The 17,500-nt window shown below is 41.4% G+C and overlaps 1 protein-coding gene across 3 annotated transcripts in view; it reads right to left on the bottom strand.

Annotated features, from left to right (window-relative positions):
• The window catches only part of LOC123505047 (GTP-binding protein REM 2-like), an 80,730-nt gene that overhangs the window by 19,696 nt on the left and 43,534 nt on the right, over positions 1–17,500 (bottom strand). For all 3 annotated transcript variants that reach the window (XM_045256072.1, XM_045256071.1, XM_045256073.1), the window contains 3 exons: positions 13,950–14,220; positions 2,999–3,144; positions 2,067–2,230 (listed from right to left, as the gene is read on the bottom strand). In XM_045256072.1, coding sequence (XP_045112007.1) covers positions 2,067–2,230; positions 2,999–3,144; positions 13,950–14,220 — 581 coding nt within the window. The remainder of the gene's footprint in view (positions 1–2,066; positions 2,231–2,998; positions 3,145–13,949; positions 14,221–17,500) is intronic.

Here is a 17,500-nt window from a genome sequence, read left to right as displayed (position 1 = left end):
AAAGTTATCTGAGGAAAGTAAGATTTTTTTTTACAAGGATTTCTAGGATATCAGACAGTAGCAGTAGACCAGATTTTGAAGTCCAAACTACAAAAGAAACTTTGGATTTACTTACATTACCACGATATAGCTACGTTACATGAAGAGCCAAGGGACATAGGCCTTAGGGGAAAGGACGTGCTCTCTGGTGAAGTTAGGTATTGGGAGGAGGGGTTGGAAGGGTAAAGGTACCTAAGGATCAGAAATATACTGATGTTTCCTTGAAGATGGTTCAGTAGTTTTGCTAAGATGGCAAGGAAAAGACGGACAGTCGAATAAGTGAAAGCTATCCGTAGAATTTGGGATGGGAATGATAACAGGACACAATAATACAACAATAAAAGACACCAAAAACCTGTTGATCCATAAGAATTGTAACAAAACTACTATAACGTTTACTGAACTTTATTTGAAAGGAGAGGAAAGCAAAAAAGTGCAAAACTGCTTCAATCTCTTAATCAATATTAAAAAAGAAACACCAAATACCTTCCAGAAAACAATAATATTTTACGCTAATGGATAAAATAAAATATCAGGATGACACTACAGATACATACTGGATTACCAGGAATAACGGTGCACCCTGGGAAAAACAACTTAATAAAGGCTGGTATAGCTTCAGAAACTTTAATAAGGGTAGGATAGAGCAGGGTAAGAGGATAGTCTGTCTTTGCAGGGTTCGGCGTTGCTGCGATAAGACAAGAAGGAAGGAGAAGAGAGGAAACAAGGCAAATAAACAAAGAAGAGTGAGGAGAGCTGAGGAAAGGAGAGAAGATGGAGGGAGAGTTGTAAAGTGGTCACAGAGGGAATTGGAGAGAGGAAAGTGAGGGGAAGGGAGAGAGAGGAAAGGACGAAGGAATGTATTGAAATTATAGAGTGGAGGAAGTAAATCAGTGACAGAGAACATTAGTTACTGTGCACGATTGATGAGCTGCCGTAATTGGTTTAATGTCGGTCGCGTGAGATGATTAAGGTTTGCAGTGGTCTTGGAGGGAAGGCAGCGGGTCGAGGCACCATTCCAGTTGCACCTCGGCATATGTTGTAAGTTATCCAGAACGTGTCTTCTGTGGTGCCTCTACCTACTGAACTTTCTTGGCTTTAGTGTGGTTTTTCTTCTAATATAAATGGTGGGTTTTATGACGTCTATGATTAATTGGGCTCTTTCTTTCTTCTGCTTTTTTCCTTTTTTTCATTATTTTGCTACTTTTTATGCGAATAAAAAAATTCAAACCGGCAAGCAAATTTATTCCATGATATGACTATACTTAATTACTCTTGCGACTTAGCGAGAGGATTGATGGAAAGCACATATGAGGTTACTGAGAGATTAACCAGCAGTCATCCAGAAAGCAACTCGTATTCCTCGCTGGTTAACTATTGCACTCCACTGTCTAATTGATAAGTTCTTATCTTCACTTGTAGCTAACTTTTTCTGTCCGTGTATTTTTTTACTGTCAGTGTAGGAAAGGGGAAAGATGGCTGGTAAGGTGGAAGGAGGAAGGGACGGTTGGGTAGGAGAAGGAAGGAAAAGGTTTGGTAAGAAAAGGAAAGGTTATGGAACAGAACGGGAAATTAGATCATTACAAGCTCTTTTGTGGGAATGTTGGAAGTATGAACGGCAGAGAATATTGGCTAGAGAAAGACAGGTGAAAAGGTAATTTTGTGTATAGTTGCGTTTAGATTATGCATTGTGGATACGATTGGGAGGCTAAATCAAGAAGAGAGCATAAATCTAAGGTAACTTTGAAATAGGATCTAAAGGAAGTGTGAAGAAAGTTAGGGAGTGAGAAATAGCATAGTCCTCCAAGCTGTAGGAACACATGACAAGATAATTGTGGCTGTGGTTGGTTTTGAATCAGGAGTTGTGGATATACTTGATGATTGGATGAGAAAGAATGTCAAGGAAGCGTGAAGATGGGGAGGATGTTGACTTGGTAGATAGAGGATGAAAATGAAGGAACAGAGAGGAATGTCTGCGCAAAAAGGAGAAAGCAAAGCGGTCGTCTTTTTGGGGCAAGTGATCTTACCTGGGGAGTCATCGTACGCACACATGTACTCTGAGGTCATGAACTGCGTGATGAGCGTTGACTTGCCTACGCCAGGAGCACCGATCATGACGACACGGTGTTGCGGCGGCGCGGTGGGAGTGGGCACCTTGCTACACCCGGGCGTGGACGGTACCGACCCCACGCTGTAAGGGCATACACACACACACACACACACACACACACACACACACACACACACACACACACACACACACACACACACACACACAGAGGGAAAAAAAATCAGCGTTTAGACCATGGACTGGGTGGGAACAAAGAAGCCCCAGTATACCAATGTATTGTAATTTTTTTAAGCTAGGCAAGACCAACACATGTGGATTAATGAAGCCATGAAGGGGATACAGAGCAGCGTAAAGGACGGTCAAAAGGCATCTCCGAGTATTGTATTTAGTGAATGCAGATAGTACTTAATTTGAATATCTTAATAGCTTAATATTTCCTTGATTCCCTCTCTCGATTCCTTGCGGAAATTTTCCTTTATCCCTCTCTCACTAAGGGAACAGAGGGCAGCTTCAAGGAAGCTTGGAAAGTATCTGGATTGTGTTTACTGAATGTAGTTTGTAATTAATTTGAATATCATATAACTCCCGTACATTTCCTTGATCCCTTTTCTCAGTTTACGGGATAGTTTCTTCATTATCCCTTATCTCTCCCTCACTGTAGTCTCAATCTTGCTCGACGTTTATCCCCTCATTCCTTCATTACCTTTCTCCACTTGTCTTGAGGGAATGTCATGCAATTGATTTAAATTCACTCTCTATTGAAAGGAAGGGAATGAAAAATTCCAAGAATAGATAAATTGAATACCGTAATAACATGAAGAGAAAGAAAGACGGAAGAAAAGGAAGAATGAAGACATGCACAAGTAGCGGCACTGGTCACTTAATTACCTGGGAAGACGCTCTCTGCTGCAGGAGGAGACTGTGGAGGTGACGGAGGTGTTGGAGGCGGAACGGCGTGGGCGGAAGGAGTCACCGCGATTCACCACGCCGCCGCGGGAGGTGACGCTGAACTGACGCAGGCGACACACACCCGTCTGGGGAAGAGGGGACGAGAGGCGCTGGATTAATACTATCTCTGAGGGATTAGCGCTGGGTCTGAGAGATGAGGGATTAGCGCTGGGTCTGAGGGATGAGGGATTAGCGCTGGGTCTGAGGGATTAGTATCGTGTCTGCTCGATTAGTACATTGTCTGCATGATTTTTACTTTGCGTGATCCATAGAATGTGACTCGATTTGTAATATGCGTGGTTTGTATTTTGGAAGCTACAGTACACGGAGAATAGTAAGACAATCATCTGATTGACCTGCATGACCGCTCTCTGTCTTATCAGGACCAGATTTTCTTACCATTCCCACCGGAAACTTTACTTGTGAGGTGACGAATAATGAAATTTCGTAATTGTATCATCTAGTATCGTATAAACAGGTTGGAATACAAAACTCAACAGTCATCACAAAAGTTAGTTCGTCACACGTTTCAAAACAAAGAAATACGTGAACCAATCAGGGGGGTGAAAGCCTCAACCAGTGAGTGTCGCCTTGCTCGCGTGTCCACTGACGACAAAATTTGTGGGTCAGATCTCGTGGCGTTGAGTAGTGGGTGTGTGAGAACGGTGAGAGATGAGAAGTGGGGGAGGAGAGAAGGAAAAATGAAAGGAAAGGAAAAGGAAGGAAGTGGAGGGAGACGAAAGGATGAAAAAAAAAAAAAATGGAGAGAGTAAAGGAACTTCACTGCGTCGTTTCCTTAACTTTAGTGATCGTGAATAACGCAACATTAGACAATACGTTCTTATTAAGACATTTTTGTCATTGAATTATTATTATTATTATTATTATTATTATTATTGTTGTTGTTGTTGTTGTTGTTGTTGTTGTTGTTGTTGTTGTTGTTGTTGTTGTTGTTATTATTATTATTATTATTATTAGCATCATCACATTAACTATACGCCAACAATAATAAAGAGGGAATACAATTAATGTTCCATTTAGTATCTGAAAATGAAAAGGACAAAATATCAGGAAACTTCAGGTGATTGAGAACGCTCCTTTAAATCTAGCAGTTACAAATAACACAATGCTAACACAACATTACTCCACCAACAGAAATGTCTGTGTGAATATTCAAGTTATGTAGTATCATAGAAGCAAAGCACTGAACATCATGAAGCTCTGGGGATAATATTTATTTATTTATTTTTTTTTTATGTAGGAGATTAGGCCAGCCAAGGGCAACACAATGTTTAAAAAAAAAGGTCCACTTGATGCTAGTTCTCTAAAAGATAGCAAGGGTTATCCAAAATTAGGGAGCAAATGTCTTGACATTTCTCTCTTAAAAGAAGTCAAGTCGTAGGAAGATGGAAATACAGAAGCAGAGTTTACCAGTGAAAGGTATGAATGATTGGGAGTACTGGTTAACTCTTACGTTAGGGAGAGTTGGACAAAAAAGGGATGAGAGGAAGAAGGAAGCCTAGCGCAGCGAGGCTGCAGGAGGAGGGGAGGCATGCAGTTAGCAAGATCAGAATAAGAGCTAGCATGAAAATAGCGATAAAAGATAGAAAGAGCTGCAACATTTCGACGGTGAGAAAGAGGCTGAAGACAGTCAGTCAGAGGAAGAGGGGAGTTGATGAGACGAAAAGCTTTTGATTCGACCCTATCTAATAAAACTGTGTCAGTGGAACCCCCCCCCCCCAAACATGTGAAGAGTACTCCATACAGGGACGGATAAGAACCTTGTACAGAGTAAACAGCTGGAGGGGCGAGAAAAACTGGCGGAGACGCCGCAGAACGCCTTACTTCATAGAAGATGTTATAGCAAGAGATGAAATGTAAAGTTTCCAGTTAAGATTATGAGTAAAGGACAGACCGAGGATATTCAGTGTGGAAGAGGGAGACAGCTGAGTGTCATTGAAGAAGAGGGGATAGTTGTCTGGAAGGTTGTGTCGAGTTGATAGATGGAGGAATTGAGTTTTTGAGGCATTGAAAATTACTAAGTTTTCTCTGCCCCATTCGCAAATCTTAGAAAGATCACAAGTCAGGCGTTCTGTGGCGTCCCTGCGTGATCTGTTGACGTTCTGAAGGGTTGGTCGTCTCTGAAAGAACGTGGAAAGATGTTGGGTGGTATCATCAGCGTAGGAGTGGATAGGGCAAGAAGTTAAAGTGGTTAAAAAGATCATTAATAAATAACAGAAAGAGAGTGTGTGACAGGACAGAACCCTGAGGAACACCACTACTAATAGATTTAGGAAAAGAACAGTGGCCGTCTACCACGGCTGCAATAGAACGGTCGGAAAGGAAACATAAGATAGAGTGCAGAAAGAAGAATAGAAACTGTAAGAGGCAGTTTTGAAGTCAAAGCTTTGTGTAGTAAAGTTGAAGGCTAGTTCACCAGGGTGGTCAGTGAAGGGAGAGGAAAGCCAAAGTTGGTGGTGAACATTGAAATCTCCAAGGATGGAGATCTCTGCGAAAGTGTAGAGGGACAGAATGTGCTCCACTTTGGAAGTTAAATAGTCAAAGAATTTACTATAGTCAGAGGAGTTGGGGGAGAGATGGACAACACAGATAAATTTACATAGAGACTGACTGTTGAGTCTAGGCCAGATGGTGGAAAACTCGGAAGATTCTAGAGCGTGGGCACCAGAGCAAGTTAAGTCGTTGCGCACATAGACGCAACATCCAGCTTTGGAGCGAAAATGAGGATAGAGAAAGTAGGAAGGAACAGAAAAGGGGATACTGTCAGTTGCTTCAGACAGCTGTGTTTCGGTGAGGAAAGAAGATGAGGTTTTGTAGATTAGAGGTGGTGTTGTAGAGATTGAAAATTAGATCTAAGACCGCGAATGTTGCAGAAGTTAATGAAGGAAAAGTCGAGGGAGGTGTCAAGACATTTTGGGTCGCCACCGAGAAAGCAGTCCGACCTGGGGACATATCTGGTCCCCTTCCCAGAAAGGGACTCCGAGGCTGGGTTTGGAGTCGCCATTTGAATTTTAAGTGAAGGTTGTATGTGTGTTGAGTGCATGTAGTTTTGAGTGAAGTAGGAGAGTTGTCTTTAGAGGGCAGATTGCGAGACACAAAGGGAAACGTTCAGCGAGATCACATCTAGCTTTAATGGAAGGTTCACAGCACCCCATGAACTAGTGCTATTAGGCCTCGCTATGCTTAGCTAAAACTTCAGAATTTGACACTCAGCAATTATAAACTCAATTTTAACTACTATTGCAGACACTTTGCTCTGTATAGTCAACTTGTCTACTTATCACATCCACCTACACAACATTTCCAATGCCACATTTCAACTCCGCTCGTCGCAAATGGTATGGGAATAAAAACCATTACCGAGCTTAATGCAGAGAATATTAATTAGGAAGGCGGAAAGGTAACCACCACCAGGAGCGAAATGGCCGCTAGAGCAATGAGGGTAGGCGGTGGTTGAGAAGGGAGGTCCCAAAGGCGTGGGGTCCCAAGCCGCGGGTCAGTGAATAGATAGATGGGGTGTGACGCGGGGAAGAGGAGGAGGAGGAAGAAGAGGATAGGGGACAGACAAGTTGATAGTGAATATGATGATGATACTCAATGATGATGATGATTTTGATGATAAAAAGGTAGGAGGTAGAGAACGGAAATGCATATGGAATAGAAGGAGGACGGTGAAGATAAGTAGTAGTAGTAGTAGTAGTAGTAGTAGTAGTAGTAGTAGTAGAAGGAGAAGGATGAGGAGGAGGAGGATGAGGATGAGGATGAGGAGGAGGAGGAGGAGGAGGAGGAGGAGGAGGAGGAGGAGGAGGAGGAGGAGGAGGAGGAGGAGGGGTAGGAGGGGGAAGAAATGGAAGAGAGGAAGAGGAGGAGGAGGAAGAGGAAATGAATGACGAGGAGGAGAAAAAGGAAGAGAAAAAAAAAAGAGAAGGGAGCTATGAATTGATAGAGATATAAAAGATAATTACAAGAGAAAGTAGAAAGAGCAAGAAGAGGGAAACGGTGAGGATAACAATAAAGACAACGAGAAAGATGAAACGTAGAAGGAGGAAGGAGAGAAGGAGGGAGGGAACAATGAAGGTAATGAGAGAGACGTAGAGGAGAATGGAGATCAGAAGCATGATCAGTAAGCAGAGAAGATGAAAGAGGAGGACGAAAATGAGGAGAAGGAGAATGAGGGAGAAGAAGAAGAAGGAGAAGAAGAAGAGGAGGAAGAAGAGGTATGTTTAAATCTCTCTAATAATTACAATATATATATACTCCATATGTAAGCTAATACTCTCACGCAAATTATCGAAATGAATCCTGCATTAATAGAAGGGATTACTACTAACACAATTACGTGGTGGCATTGAGTGAAAGCATGTCTAGATTATATTAATGGATCGGGCAATCAGACTCAATCACGCACTGACGCTTGCTAATCAAATGCATCACCAGATGGGCGGAGGAGAGAAGACAAGAACAGGAAAAAGAAGGGAAGGCTCGGGAGTTACACAGACAAGTTACTGCTAGCTACGTAACTCGGATCAAATGATGGTTAGTCACCGCCCTATTTGCTGTACTTTTAGAATGGATTACGTGAAATTAAGTTTGGTTAAGTTAACTCTTGGATTAAGTTAGGTAATGTAACTTTGTATTCCCTATACTGCAATGGTCTCCTTTGTTAACCTTCAGAGCGTGATATAAAATTAGTTGCGCGAACACACACACACACACACACACACACACACACACACACACACACACACACACACACACACACACACACACACACACACACACACACACACACACACACACACACACACACACACACTAGTAAATACATTCTGCCTGTCATCTGCTGCACAAGTAATTAAGAGAGGGAGTAGAGCAAAAGTGAGAGAGAGAGAGAGAGAGAGAGAGAGAGAGAGAGAGAGAGAGAGAGAGAGAGAGAATATGTATATGAATGGAATAATAAAGACAGCATGACATGAAAATACAGCTGAAAATCTGCTGCAAATAAGATGAAATCGAAAAACCTGGTATTCTTTATTTACCAGTGTCGACAGAGGCCCATCACTTTGATAAGTCCATGTTAAAAAGATAAGTGTGAAAATAGTAGTCGATTATGGAAAAAATAGAAGTACAGTGAAGTAACTGACTTTGCTAAAACTAACCTAAACTAGAAAAACACAAAAATTCTCTCTCTCTCTCTCTCTCTCTCTCTCTCTCTCTCTCTCTCTCTCTCTCGCTCTCTATCTATCTATCTTTCTATCTATCTATCTACTCATATATCCATCTATATACCAGTCCAACAACAATCCCAGAATCCCACACGTGTTGGCCGTGACAGCACCCCACACACAGAAGAATAGATAAATAAATAAAAATTCCATCTTCCTTAAAAAAGAAGAAACAGCAACTGGCGGGTATAGCTTAATACGGAACATTTAAACTAAACAAGCCATTGATCACGTTCTGAAATTAATAGTTGTGGTAAATAACCTTCTCATATCACACCGCCATATGGCTGAAAGGGCCAAAAAGATACTCCTAATTGATTCCTGAATGCGTTAATTACTTTCCTACCTAGATGACACGAGGACTCTCTCTGGCAGGTTTCGTTCATTTCAGGGTTCGGTGAGTCGTTAAGAAAATAAATAGGAACTCCTCTCTCTCTCTCTCTCTCTCTCTCTCTCTCTCTCTCTCTCTCTCTCTCTCTCTCTCTCTCTCTCTCAATTAATTCTTTGTGAGAGAGAGAGAGAGAGAGAGAGAGAGAGAGAGAGAGAGAGAGAGAGAGAGAGAGAGAGAGAGAGAGAGAGAGAGAGAGAGAGAGAGAGAGAGAGAGAGAGAGAGAGAGAGAGAGTAAAAAGTAAAGGTAGGATCTCGAAGCCCTAATCTGCCCTCACAGGTACACACACACACACACACACACACACACACACACACACACAGAGAGAGAGAGACTTCCATGTGTAATCCTTTTTTTACATATTGTTTGTGAAGGTATTTGCTAATGTGTGTGTGTGTGTGTGTGTGTGTGTGTGTGTGTGTGTGTGTAATTCACTGTTTGATCTGCTGCAGTCTCTGACGAGACAGCCAGACGTTACCCTACGGAACGAGCTCAGAGCTCATTGTTTCCGATCTTCGGATAGGCCTGAGACCAGGCACACACCACACACCGGGACAACAAGGTCACAACTCCTCGATTTACATCCCGTACCTACTCACTGCTAGGTGAACAGGGGCTACACGTGAAAGGAGACACATCCAAATATCTCCACCCGGCCGGGGAATCGAACCCCGGTCATCTGGCTTGTGAAACCAGCGCTCTAACCAATGAGCTACCGGGCCTGTGTGTGTGTGTGTGTGTGTGTGTGTGTGTGTGTGTGTGTGTGTGTACACACACACACACACACACACACACACACACACACACACACACCGTAATAAGCAAGTGCACAATAGTTTTCTTACCTTCTTTTGTACCGAAAATAGAGAAATCTTTGATAATATCTATGCATATTTCTTTGTTTCCTTCTTCAGACTCCCGACATTTTTTCTTCTCTTTCCTATCTTCTCTTGCTCTCCTTGTTCATGTTATCTCCTCTTTTTTTTTTTTCATTCTATCCTCCTCTCTTCTCTCCGTGCCTCGCTTCCCGTTATTCGTAAAGTGAGCCTGTTTACTTGCCTACATTCAAAACAACACAGCAACTTGACAGCTTTCCTTACTCTACCTTACATGAACCTTGCTTCTATATTACAACAAACCTTTTCCCTCTCCACAAATACTTCTTGTTCCAACTCACCTCCTCTGACTTTGATTGCATTCACCACTAGTCTTGTTCTGCTGTTCCTTCTTCTAACAGATATATTCTTTGCTCTTTTATCATCCTGTTTTTGTTTTTTTTAACGCTCAAGTATTTTCCTTTCTGATCTTAATTACCTGCCGTCTTTTACTCGTTTATCTTCTGTGATAGAAGTATATGTTGTTGTTTCATGTGTTTGTTAACCTATCTCTGTGTCTGTTTTTGTTCATCTCGTATGCGTGTTTGTCTCTTTGTCTGTCTGTCTGTCTGTTTGTTTGTCTGTTTGTTTGTCTTTCTGTCTGTCTGTCTGTCTATCCATTCATCTTTGTCGGTTTTTTTTGTGTCTATCCATCAATTTGTCTGTCTCTGTATTTATTGGTCTGTCTTTCCATCTATATTTCTATCCAGCTTTGTTCTTTTTTTCTTTATCTAGTTATTTATTCATTTATTTTTGTTTATCTATCTATTTTTCTATCTATTCTATTTATATGTGTGTATCTATCTACAGTGTATATTTATAAGTGTATGTATGTATGTATATATGTATGTATGTATGTATGTATGTATGTATTTTCTATGTTTATTTGTCTATTTATCCGTCTATCTATCTCTGACACTTGCCCTTAAGACTCCCTCCAAGGTAATTGCCATCGCTAAAAACTCCTCATTTATTCTTGTCCCTACATTCCCTCTGTACATGCTCTAATTCTCTCTCTCTCTCTCTCTCTCTCTCTCTCTCTCTCTCTCTCTCTCTCTCTCTCTCTCTCTCTCTCTCTCTCTCTCTCTCTCTCTCTCTCTCTCTCTCTCTCTCTCTCTCTCTCTCTCTCTCTCTCTCTCTCTCTCTCTCTCTCTCTCTCTCTCTCTCTCTCTCTCTCTCTCTCTCTCTCTCTCTCTCTCTCTCTCTCTCTCTCTCTCTCTCTCTCTCTCTCTCTCTCTCTCTCTCTCTCTCTCTCTCTCTCTCTCTCTCTCTCGTGAACTGCTGCTCTTGTTGCTGTGTGTATGTTCAGTACCCCACGGTTGTTGCACTTCTCACTTGCTCTCACCTGCACCGTTAGTGTAGCTACAAGGCTTCCTGCTCACTGGGACACCTGTTCTGGTCTGGCCACATGTCTAATTTGGGTACTGTTTTCTATTCCTGTCTTTGATTTCTTCAACCATTTCCCTTTTTTTTTCCATATTTACAACTTTTAAACTGCGGTTTTTCTAATGTGATGTCTTGGAAATATTTCTGCAGTCTCGAAGAAAAAACATGATTTACCACCTATTATCTTTTTCTCTCTTTTCGTTTCTAGTTGAATGCTTTATAAAAGTCTGACTGTTGACAAAGGGCCACAGTACAAATTAGACAAATTTGCGATGTACTTTTAACTGATAAATCATGAATTAATGTCAGAATCCACAGTCTTGTCTTATATATATATATATATATATATATATATATATATATATATATATATATATATATATATATATATATATATATATATATATATATGCTGGAGTTAATTTTTTTCTATTTCTTTTGGCTTGTCTTATAAATTCTAGTCATTAGTTTGTTTCTTTTTCTCATATGCTGTGCTTGGTGAATTGCTCTCTCTCTCTCTCTCTCTCTCTCTCTCTCTCTCTCTCTCTCTCTCTCTCTCTCTCTCTCTCTCTCTCTCTCTCTCTCTCTCTCTCTCTCTCTCTCTCTCTCTCTCTCTCTCTCTCTCTCTCTCTCTCTCTCTCTCTCTCTCTCTCTCTTATGTATATATATATATATATATATATATATATATATATATATATATATATATATATATATATATATATATATATATATATATATATCCTTTCCTCTATTCCACCCACACATCCCTCTTCTCTCTATTTGTGTCCCAACATCTGACTCGCGTGTGGAATGAATCAGGTCTCTAGCCACTCACGCCTCGCTAGTCACGGCCACTTGGCTCTCCTTCACTTGGCGCCCTAGTCAAGATCTCCCTCAATATTAACCTCGTTGGAGACTCTGCAAAGGATGGAGTCTTGCTAATTGCATATGAAAGAGAACACGAAACGAGCCCTCCTCACCCCACGGCACATTCACACGTCCCGGTAGTCAGTCTCTCTCTCTCTCTCTCTCTCTCTCTCTCTCTCTCTCTCTCTCTCTCTCTCTCTCTCTCTCTCTCTCTCTCTCTCTCTCTCTCTCTCTCTCTCTCTCTCTGTGTGTGTGTGTGTGTGTGTGTGTGTGTGTGTGTGTGTGTGTGTGTGTGTGTGTGTGTGTGTGTGTGTGTGTGTGTGTGTGTGTGTGTAATTCACCTCGGTCACCTACTGGTCACCCAGCCAGTCTTCCCCATTGTGTGTGTGTGTGTGTGTGTGTGTGTGTGTGTGTGTGTGTGTGTGTGTGTGATTCAGGAACTTTTTTGTGTGTGACTTCCGTATTCTATTTGACGGTACCGCCTTTGAAAACCGAAGGGAAAATTAGGCTTAAAGATTTTTCACATCTATTGAATTTCTGACAAAGAGTTTTGAAGCATTTTCCAAGTTTCAGCCCTCCTGAATGAGGGCGCCCGAGAAGACCGTCTGACATACTTTTTCGGTATATATATATATATATATATATATATATATATATATATATATATATATATATATATATATATATATATATATATATATATATATATATATATATATATATATATATATATATATATATATATATATATATATATATATATATATATATATATATATATATATATATATATATATATATATATGGTGGTGATGGAAAGAAACTCAGGAGTAGCAGGAGAAATAAAATACTCCTGCTACTCCTGAGTTTCTTTCCATCACCCGCCAACCCACCTGTTCCACATTGTTACAATATATATATATATATATATATATATATATATATATATATATATATATATATATATATATATATATATATATATATATATATATATATATATATATATATATATATATATATATATATATATATTTATATATATATATATATATATATATATATATATATATATATATATATATATATATATATATATATATATATATATATATATCGTGAGTTACGTTCCATTTCTCATACATGACTTGCTAGGAATGGAAAATCTTACTATCATTTATTTTCTCATAACAATTTATTGGTTGATCAGAAGAGAATCAGGAATATTTATGGCCCCTGTTGGTGATCAGCATCTGTGTATATATAGTTATTTTGACCAAAGAATGTTGCTGTGTAGTCTATGAAAGTGTGCTCTGAGAGCAATTCAATGACGAGCACATCGACATAGTATCGTGCATTTGTTTTCAGTTTTCCCCTTAGTTTGTTATCACTCTTTAAGAGGTGATTAAGTTAACAGAAAATAACAATATTTACACTTATATTTACAGTATTTACAACAAATAATGCATGAAAATTCACACAGACATAGGGCAGGGAAATGTAGTGTTCTCTTGATATACTTTTGAGTAATGTCTAACTCATTTCACGCAATAAGCGCTGTTTTTCTCCCATTCACCATTCTGAAGTTTCCATTTAAACACTTCAGATCCCATCCACACACTGAAGCTGTGAATCTCCACTTCAACACCCACGTCTTAGGCTTATCATTCCCTCCCACGCAAGCAAATCGTTCTCACTTAAGTGTTTCGCTGCAAATATACCTTTCCCTTCCAAATATTTTCCTCCTCCACTCTTACATAAACTCTCGTGATGGCACTCTGACACCCCTCATCATCACTGGCTATCTCTATCATCACCATCACCATGAATACAGGGCAAGACAAAAGCCTCTTGAATCTTCCCCTCTAATCTCTGTTAGCGGACTTACTCTAAACAACACCAGCAAAACGTGTAGCTCATCTTTCCTTTCTTAGTTTCTTTCCACTTCCAATCCCAGGCAAACACTCTCCTTTCCACGTAAATCCCCCTTCAGTCCCGCACACCCACCTATAAATCCACTTGCCAGTCTTCAGATCCTGCTTATAAAACATCCCTTGCTATTGAATCTGCACTCCGATCCCCTATCAGCCACCCACTCCTCAAGCACCTCTTAAAGAATACTCACGCTCGGGTCTGCGCTGCTGTTTCGACGTCTTGGGGAGTCTGTGGTGAAGGACTCGTGGCCAGGGGAGGTGGGCCCAGACCTGATGAACGCGGCAGAGGGGGTGGTGCTGCGTCCAAGGTCGTGGCTGGAGCTCCTCACCGTGGGGTCGTACTGTGGGCTGGTGGCATCAGGGTCCTGCTCAGACTCGTCAAAGCTGCTGCAGATGCTGACGTCGCCACTGCCACCGCCGTCCTCACCGCGGTGGTGGCGCTGGCTCATGTCCGACAGGTACCTGCACGCAAGCACACACACACACACACACACACACACACACACACACACACACACACACACACACACACACACACACGGGAAGAATGACTCATGTTAGTTAGTTCAGTTTAGAATAATCAACTCAACACACACACACACACACACACACACACACACACACACACACACACACACACACACACACACACACACACACACACACACACACACACACATACACACACACCGCGTAGTGTAGTGGTTAGCACGCTCGACTCACAATCGAGAGGGCCGGGTTCGAGTCCCGGGAAGCGGCGAGGCAAATGGGCAAGCCTCTTAATGTGTAGCCCCTGTTCACCTAGCAGTAAATAGGTACGGGATGTAACTCGAAGGGTTGCGGTCTCGCTTTCCCGGTGTGTGTTATGTGTGTTGTGGTCTCAGTCCTACCCGAAGATCGGTCTGAGCTCTGAGCTCGCTCCGTACTGGGGAAGACTGGCTAGGTGATCAGTAGGCCACCGAGGTGAATTACACACACACACACACACACACACACACACACACACACACACACACACACACACACACACACACACACACACACACACACACACACACACACACACACACACACACACACACGTTTCGAAAACACGAGAAACGAGAGAGAGAGATTCAAAAGTGATGAAGGAAGAAAGGGAAGACGAAGAGTAAAAAGAGGAAGAGGAAGAGGAGAAAGAGAAGGAGGGAGAGGAGGAGGAGGAGGAGGAGGAGGAGGAGGAGGAGGAGGTGAAAGAAGAGGAGGCGGGGGTAATATATTAGGAACAAAAGTATCGACGAAAAATGAGAGGGGGAGGAAGAAAAATGAGAGAGAAACTGTGAGGAACGTGGAGGCAAGAGCAGGAGCAAGAAGAGGAGGAAGAGGAAAGGGACGGGGGGAAGGTAAGAGGGTAAGTAGGATAGGAAGAGGAAAAGGAAGGCGGAATATAGAACAGAAAAGGAAATACTGCAAAAATATGGAAAGTGGCCAAACGAGCAGAAAGAGAGAGAAAGAGAGAGAGAGAGAGAGAGAGAGAGAGAGAGAGAGAGAGAGAGAGAGAGAGAAGGACGTGAAGGAAGGAAGAGAGTGAAAGGAAGCAAGAGAACGAAAAGTGGATAGTAACGGGAAGAGGTAAAAGTTAGGAAAGAGAGAGATAAAGAAAAGTGAAGATTGAGGGGAAACGAGGAACATAAATGATATAGAAAATCACAGAAATTAAGAGGAAGGAAGAAAAGAATAGAAAAACATGTTGAAAAAGAATTTGATGATAGAATATTGAAGGGAGGAAGCCAAATAACATAAACGAGATGAAGAGAGAGAGAGAGAGAGAGAGAGAGAGAGAGAGAGAGAGAGAGAGAGAGATTGAAAAAGGCGAGGGAAGGAAAACGAAAAAACTTAAGAAAATAATGATGTAGTTATGACGCGGCAGGTGCAGTTGAAGGGGAGAGAGAAAGAGAGAGAGAGAGAGAGAGAGAGAGAGAGAGAGAGAGAGAGAGAGAGAGAGAGAGAGAGAGAGAGAGAGATAGACTATGATGCACGATATCTGTCATCCTTTGTGATTTCTTTTCTCTTTTTCTCTCAGTTTCATTCAATCCTCATCTTATCCTCTTCCCTTTCTCTCACTCTCTCTTCTTTTTTTCCCCAAATTCTCTTCTCCCCTTTTTTTTCCATATTTCTTACTTTGTTTTCTTCCTTTGTTCATTCCTTCTTTAGTTATTTCTTTTATTTATTTCGGAAAGGTAAGCTAGTTTTGATCTCCTGTGTGTGTGTGTGTGTGTGTGTGTGTGTGTGTGTGTGTGTGTGTGTGTGTGTGTGTGTGAGTGTGTTTGTGTCAAGAAATTCTCTGTGGATGTAAAAGTTAGACAAAGCAAAAGAATTCAAAAAGAGAAAGGAAAAGAAGAAGAAGAAGAAGAAGAAGAAAGAACAACTTTAACACCAACAGCAGCAACCATCACCGGCACCACCAACACAAGATGAAAAATAGAGAAAGAAGAAAAGAATAGTAAAATACATATCACACCAGTAACAAAAGAAAAGAGAAAATGGATCCAAAGGCAAGAAAAATGATTTAATTTTCAACCTTAAGCACCTGAGAATTCTTTTTAACTTTTTTTCCCTTTTTTCTATTACGTGTCATTAGCAGCGTACCTCAAGATGAGAGAGAGAGAGAGAGAGAGAGAGAGAGAGAGAGAGAGAGAGAGAGAGAGAGAGAGAGAGAGAGAGAGAGAGAGAGAGAGAGAGAGAGAGAGAGAGAGAGAGAGAGAGAGAGAGAGAGAGAGAGAGAGAGAGAGAGAGAGAGAGAGAGAGAGAGAGAGAGAGAGAGAGAGAGAGAGATACGCGCTCCTCGTTTTTCTCTAACTCTCCCCTTTCGTGGTCTGATTAATCAGTAGGATAAGAAATGGATGTGAGAAATTAATTAAAAAAATATATTTTTAGCCTACAGTGATCTTGGTTACACTTGTCAGAACGCTCGCTCTCTCTCTCTCTCTCTCTCTCTCTCTCTCTCTCTCTCTCTCTCTCTCTCTCTCTCTCTCTCTCTCTCTCTCTCTCTCTCTCTCTCTCTCTCTCTCTCTCTCTCTCTCTCTTCATCTTTATCTTATTTGGCTTTTCTCTCTCTGCCTTGTTTCTTATACCTTTTCTTATTTTCTTAGGTTTTGAGAGAGAGAGAGAGAGAGAGAGAGAGAGAGAGAGAGAGAGAGAGAGAGAGAGAGAGAGAGGAGTTTATTATGTTGGGTAAGGTGAATACAAATGCCTGGGGGAAGTCTAAGACGGGTTATTATAATAGCACAAGACAACAACGAAGGACGAGTGGCAGGAACAGCAGCGGGAGATAAACACGTGTTTGTCATATAATTGATGTGATGAAGGGATGGAAGGGAAGGGAAAAGGGAAGGAAAGGGAGTGAGAGAAGTTATGAGAAAATGAGTGACAGAGAATGGGACAAGAATGCGGGAGAGACAGGGATGGGGAATGAATATAGAAAAGGGGAGTGAAAGAAGTTACGACGGCCCAAGCCACAAGATTATAAGACAGAGGGAGATATGACAGTGGTAAGGGAGTGAATGTAGGAGGGGAGTGAAGGATGGAAGAGGGAAAGAGGAAAGACGATGGAGTTAGGAGACAGCACTGGGAAATTTGATAGTTGAATGTTGGATGGAAGGTAAGGGAGAGGGAAGAGAGAGGAACGCTTTATGGAAGAGGGAAGGCTGAGCAATGGGAAAAAAAAAAGTGAGAAAGGGGAGGAATCATGAAAGGGAAAAAT

Source organism: Portunus trituberculatus, chromosome 17, assembly GCF_017591435.1.
Source record: "Portunus trituberculatus isolate SZX2019 chromosome 17, ASM1759143v1, whole genome shotgun sequence".
Taxonomy (NCBI): domain Eukaryota; kingdom Metazoa; phylum Arthropoda; class Malacostraca; order Decapoda; family Portunidae; genus Portunus; species Portunus trituberculatus.
This window is presented reverse-complemented; position numbering and strand designations above follow the sequence as displayed.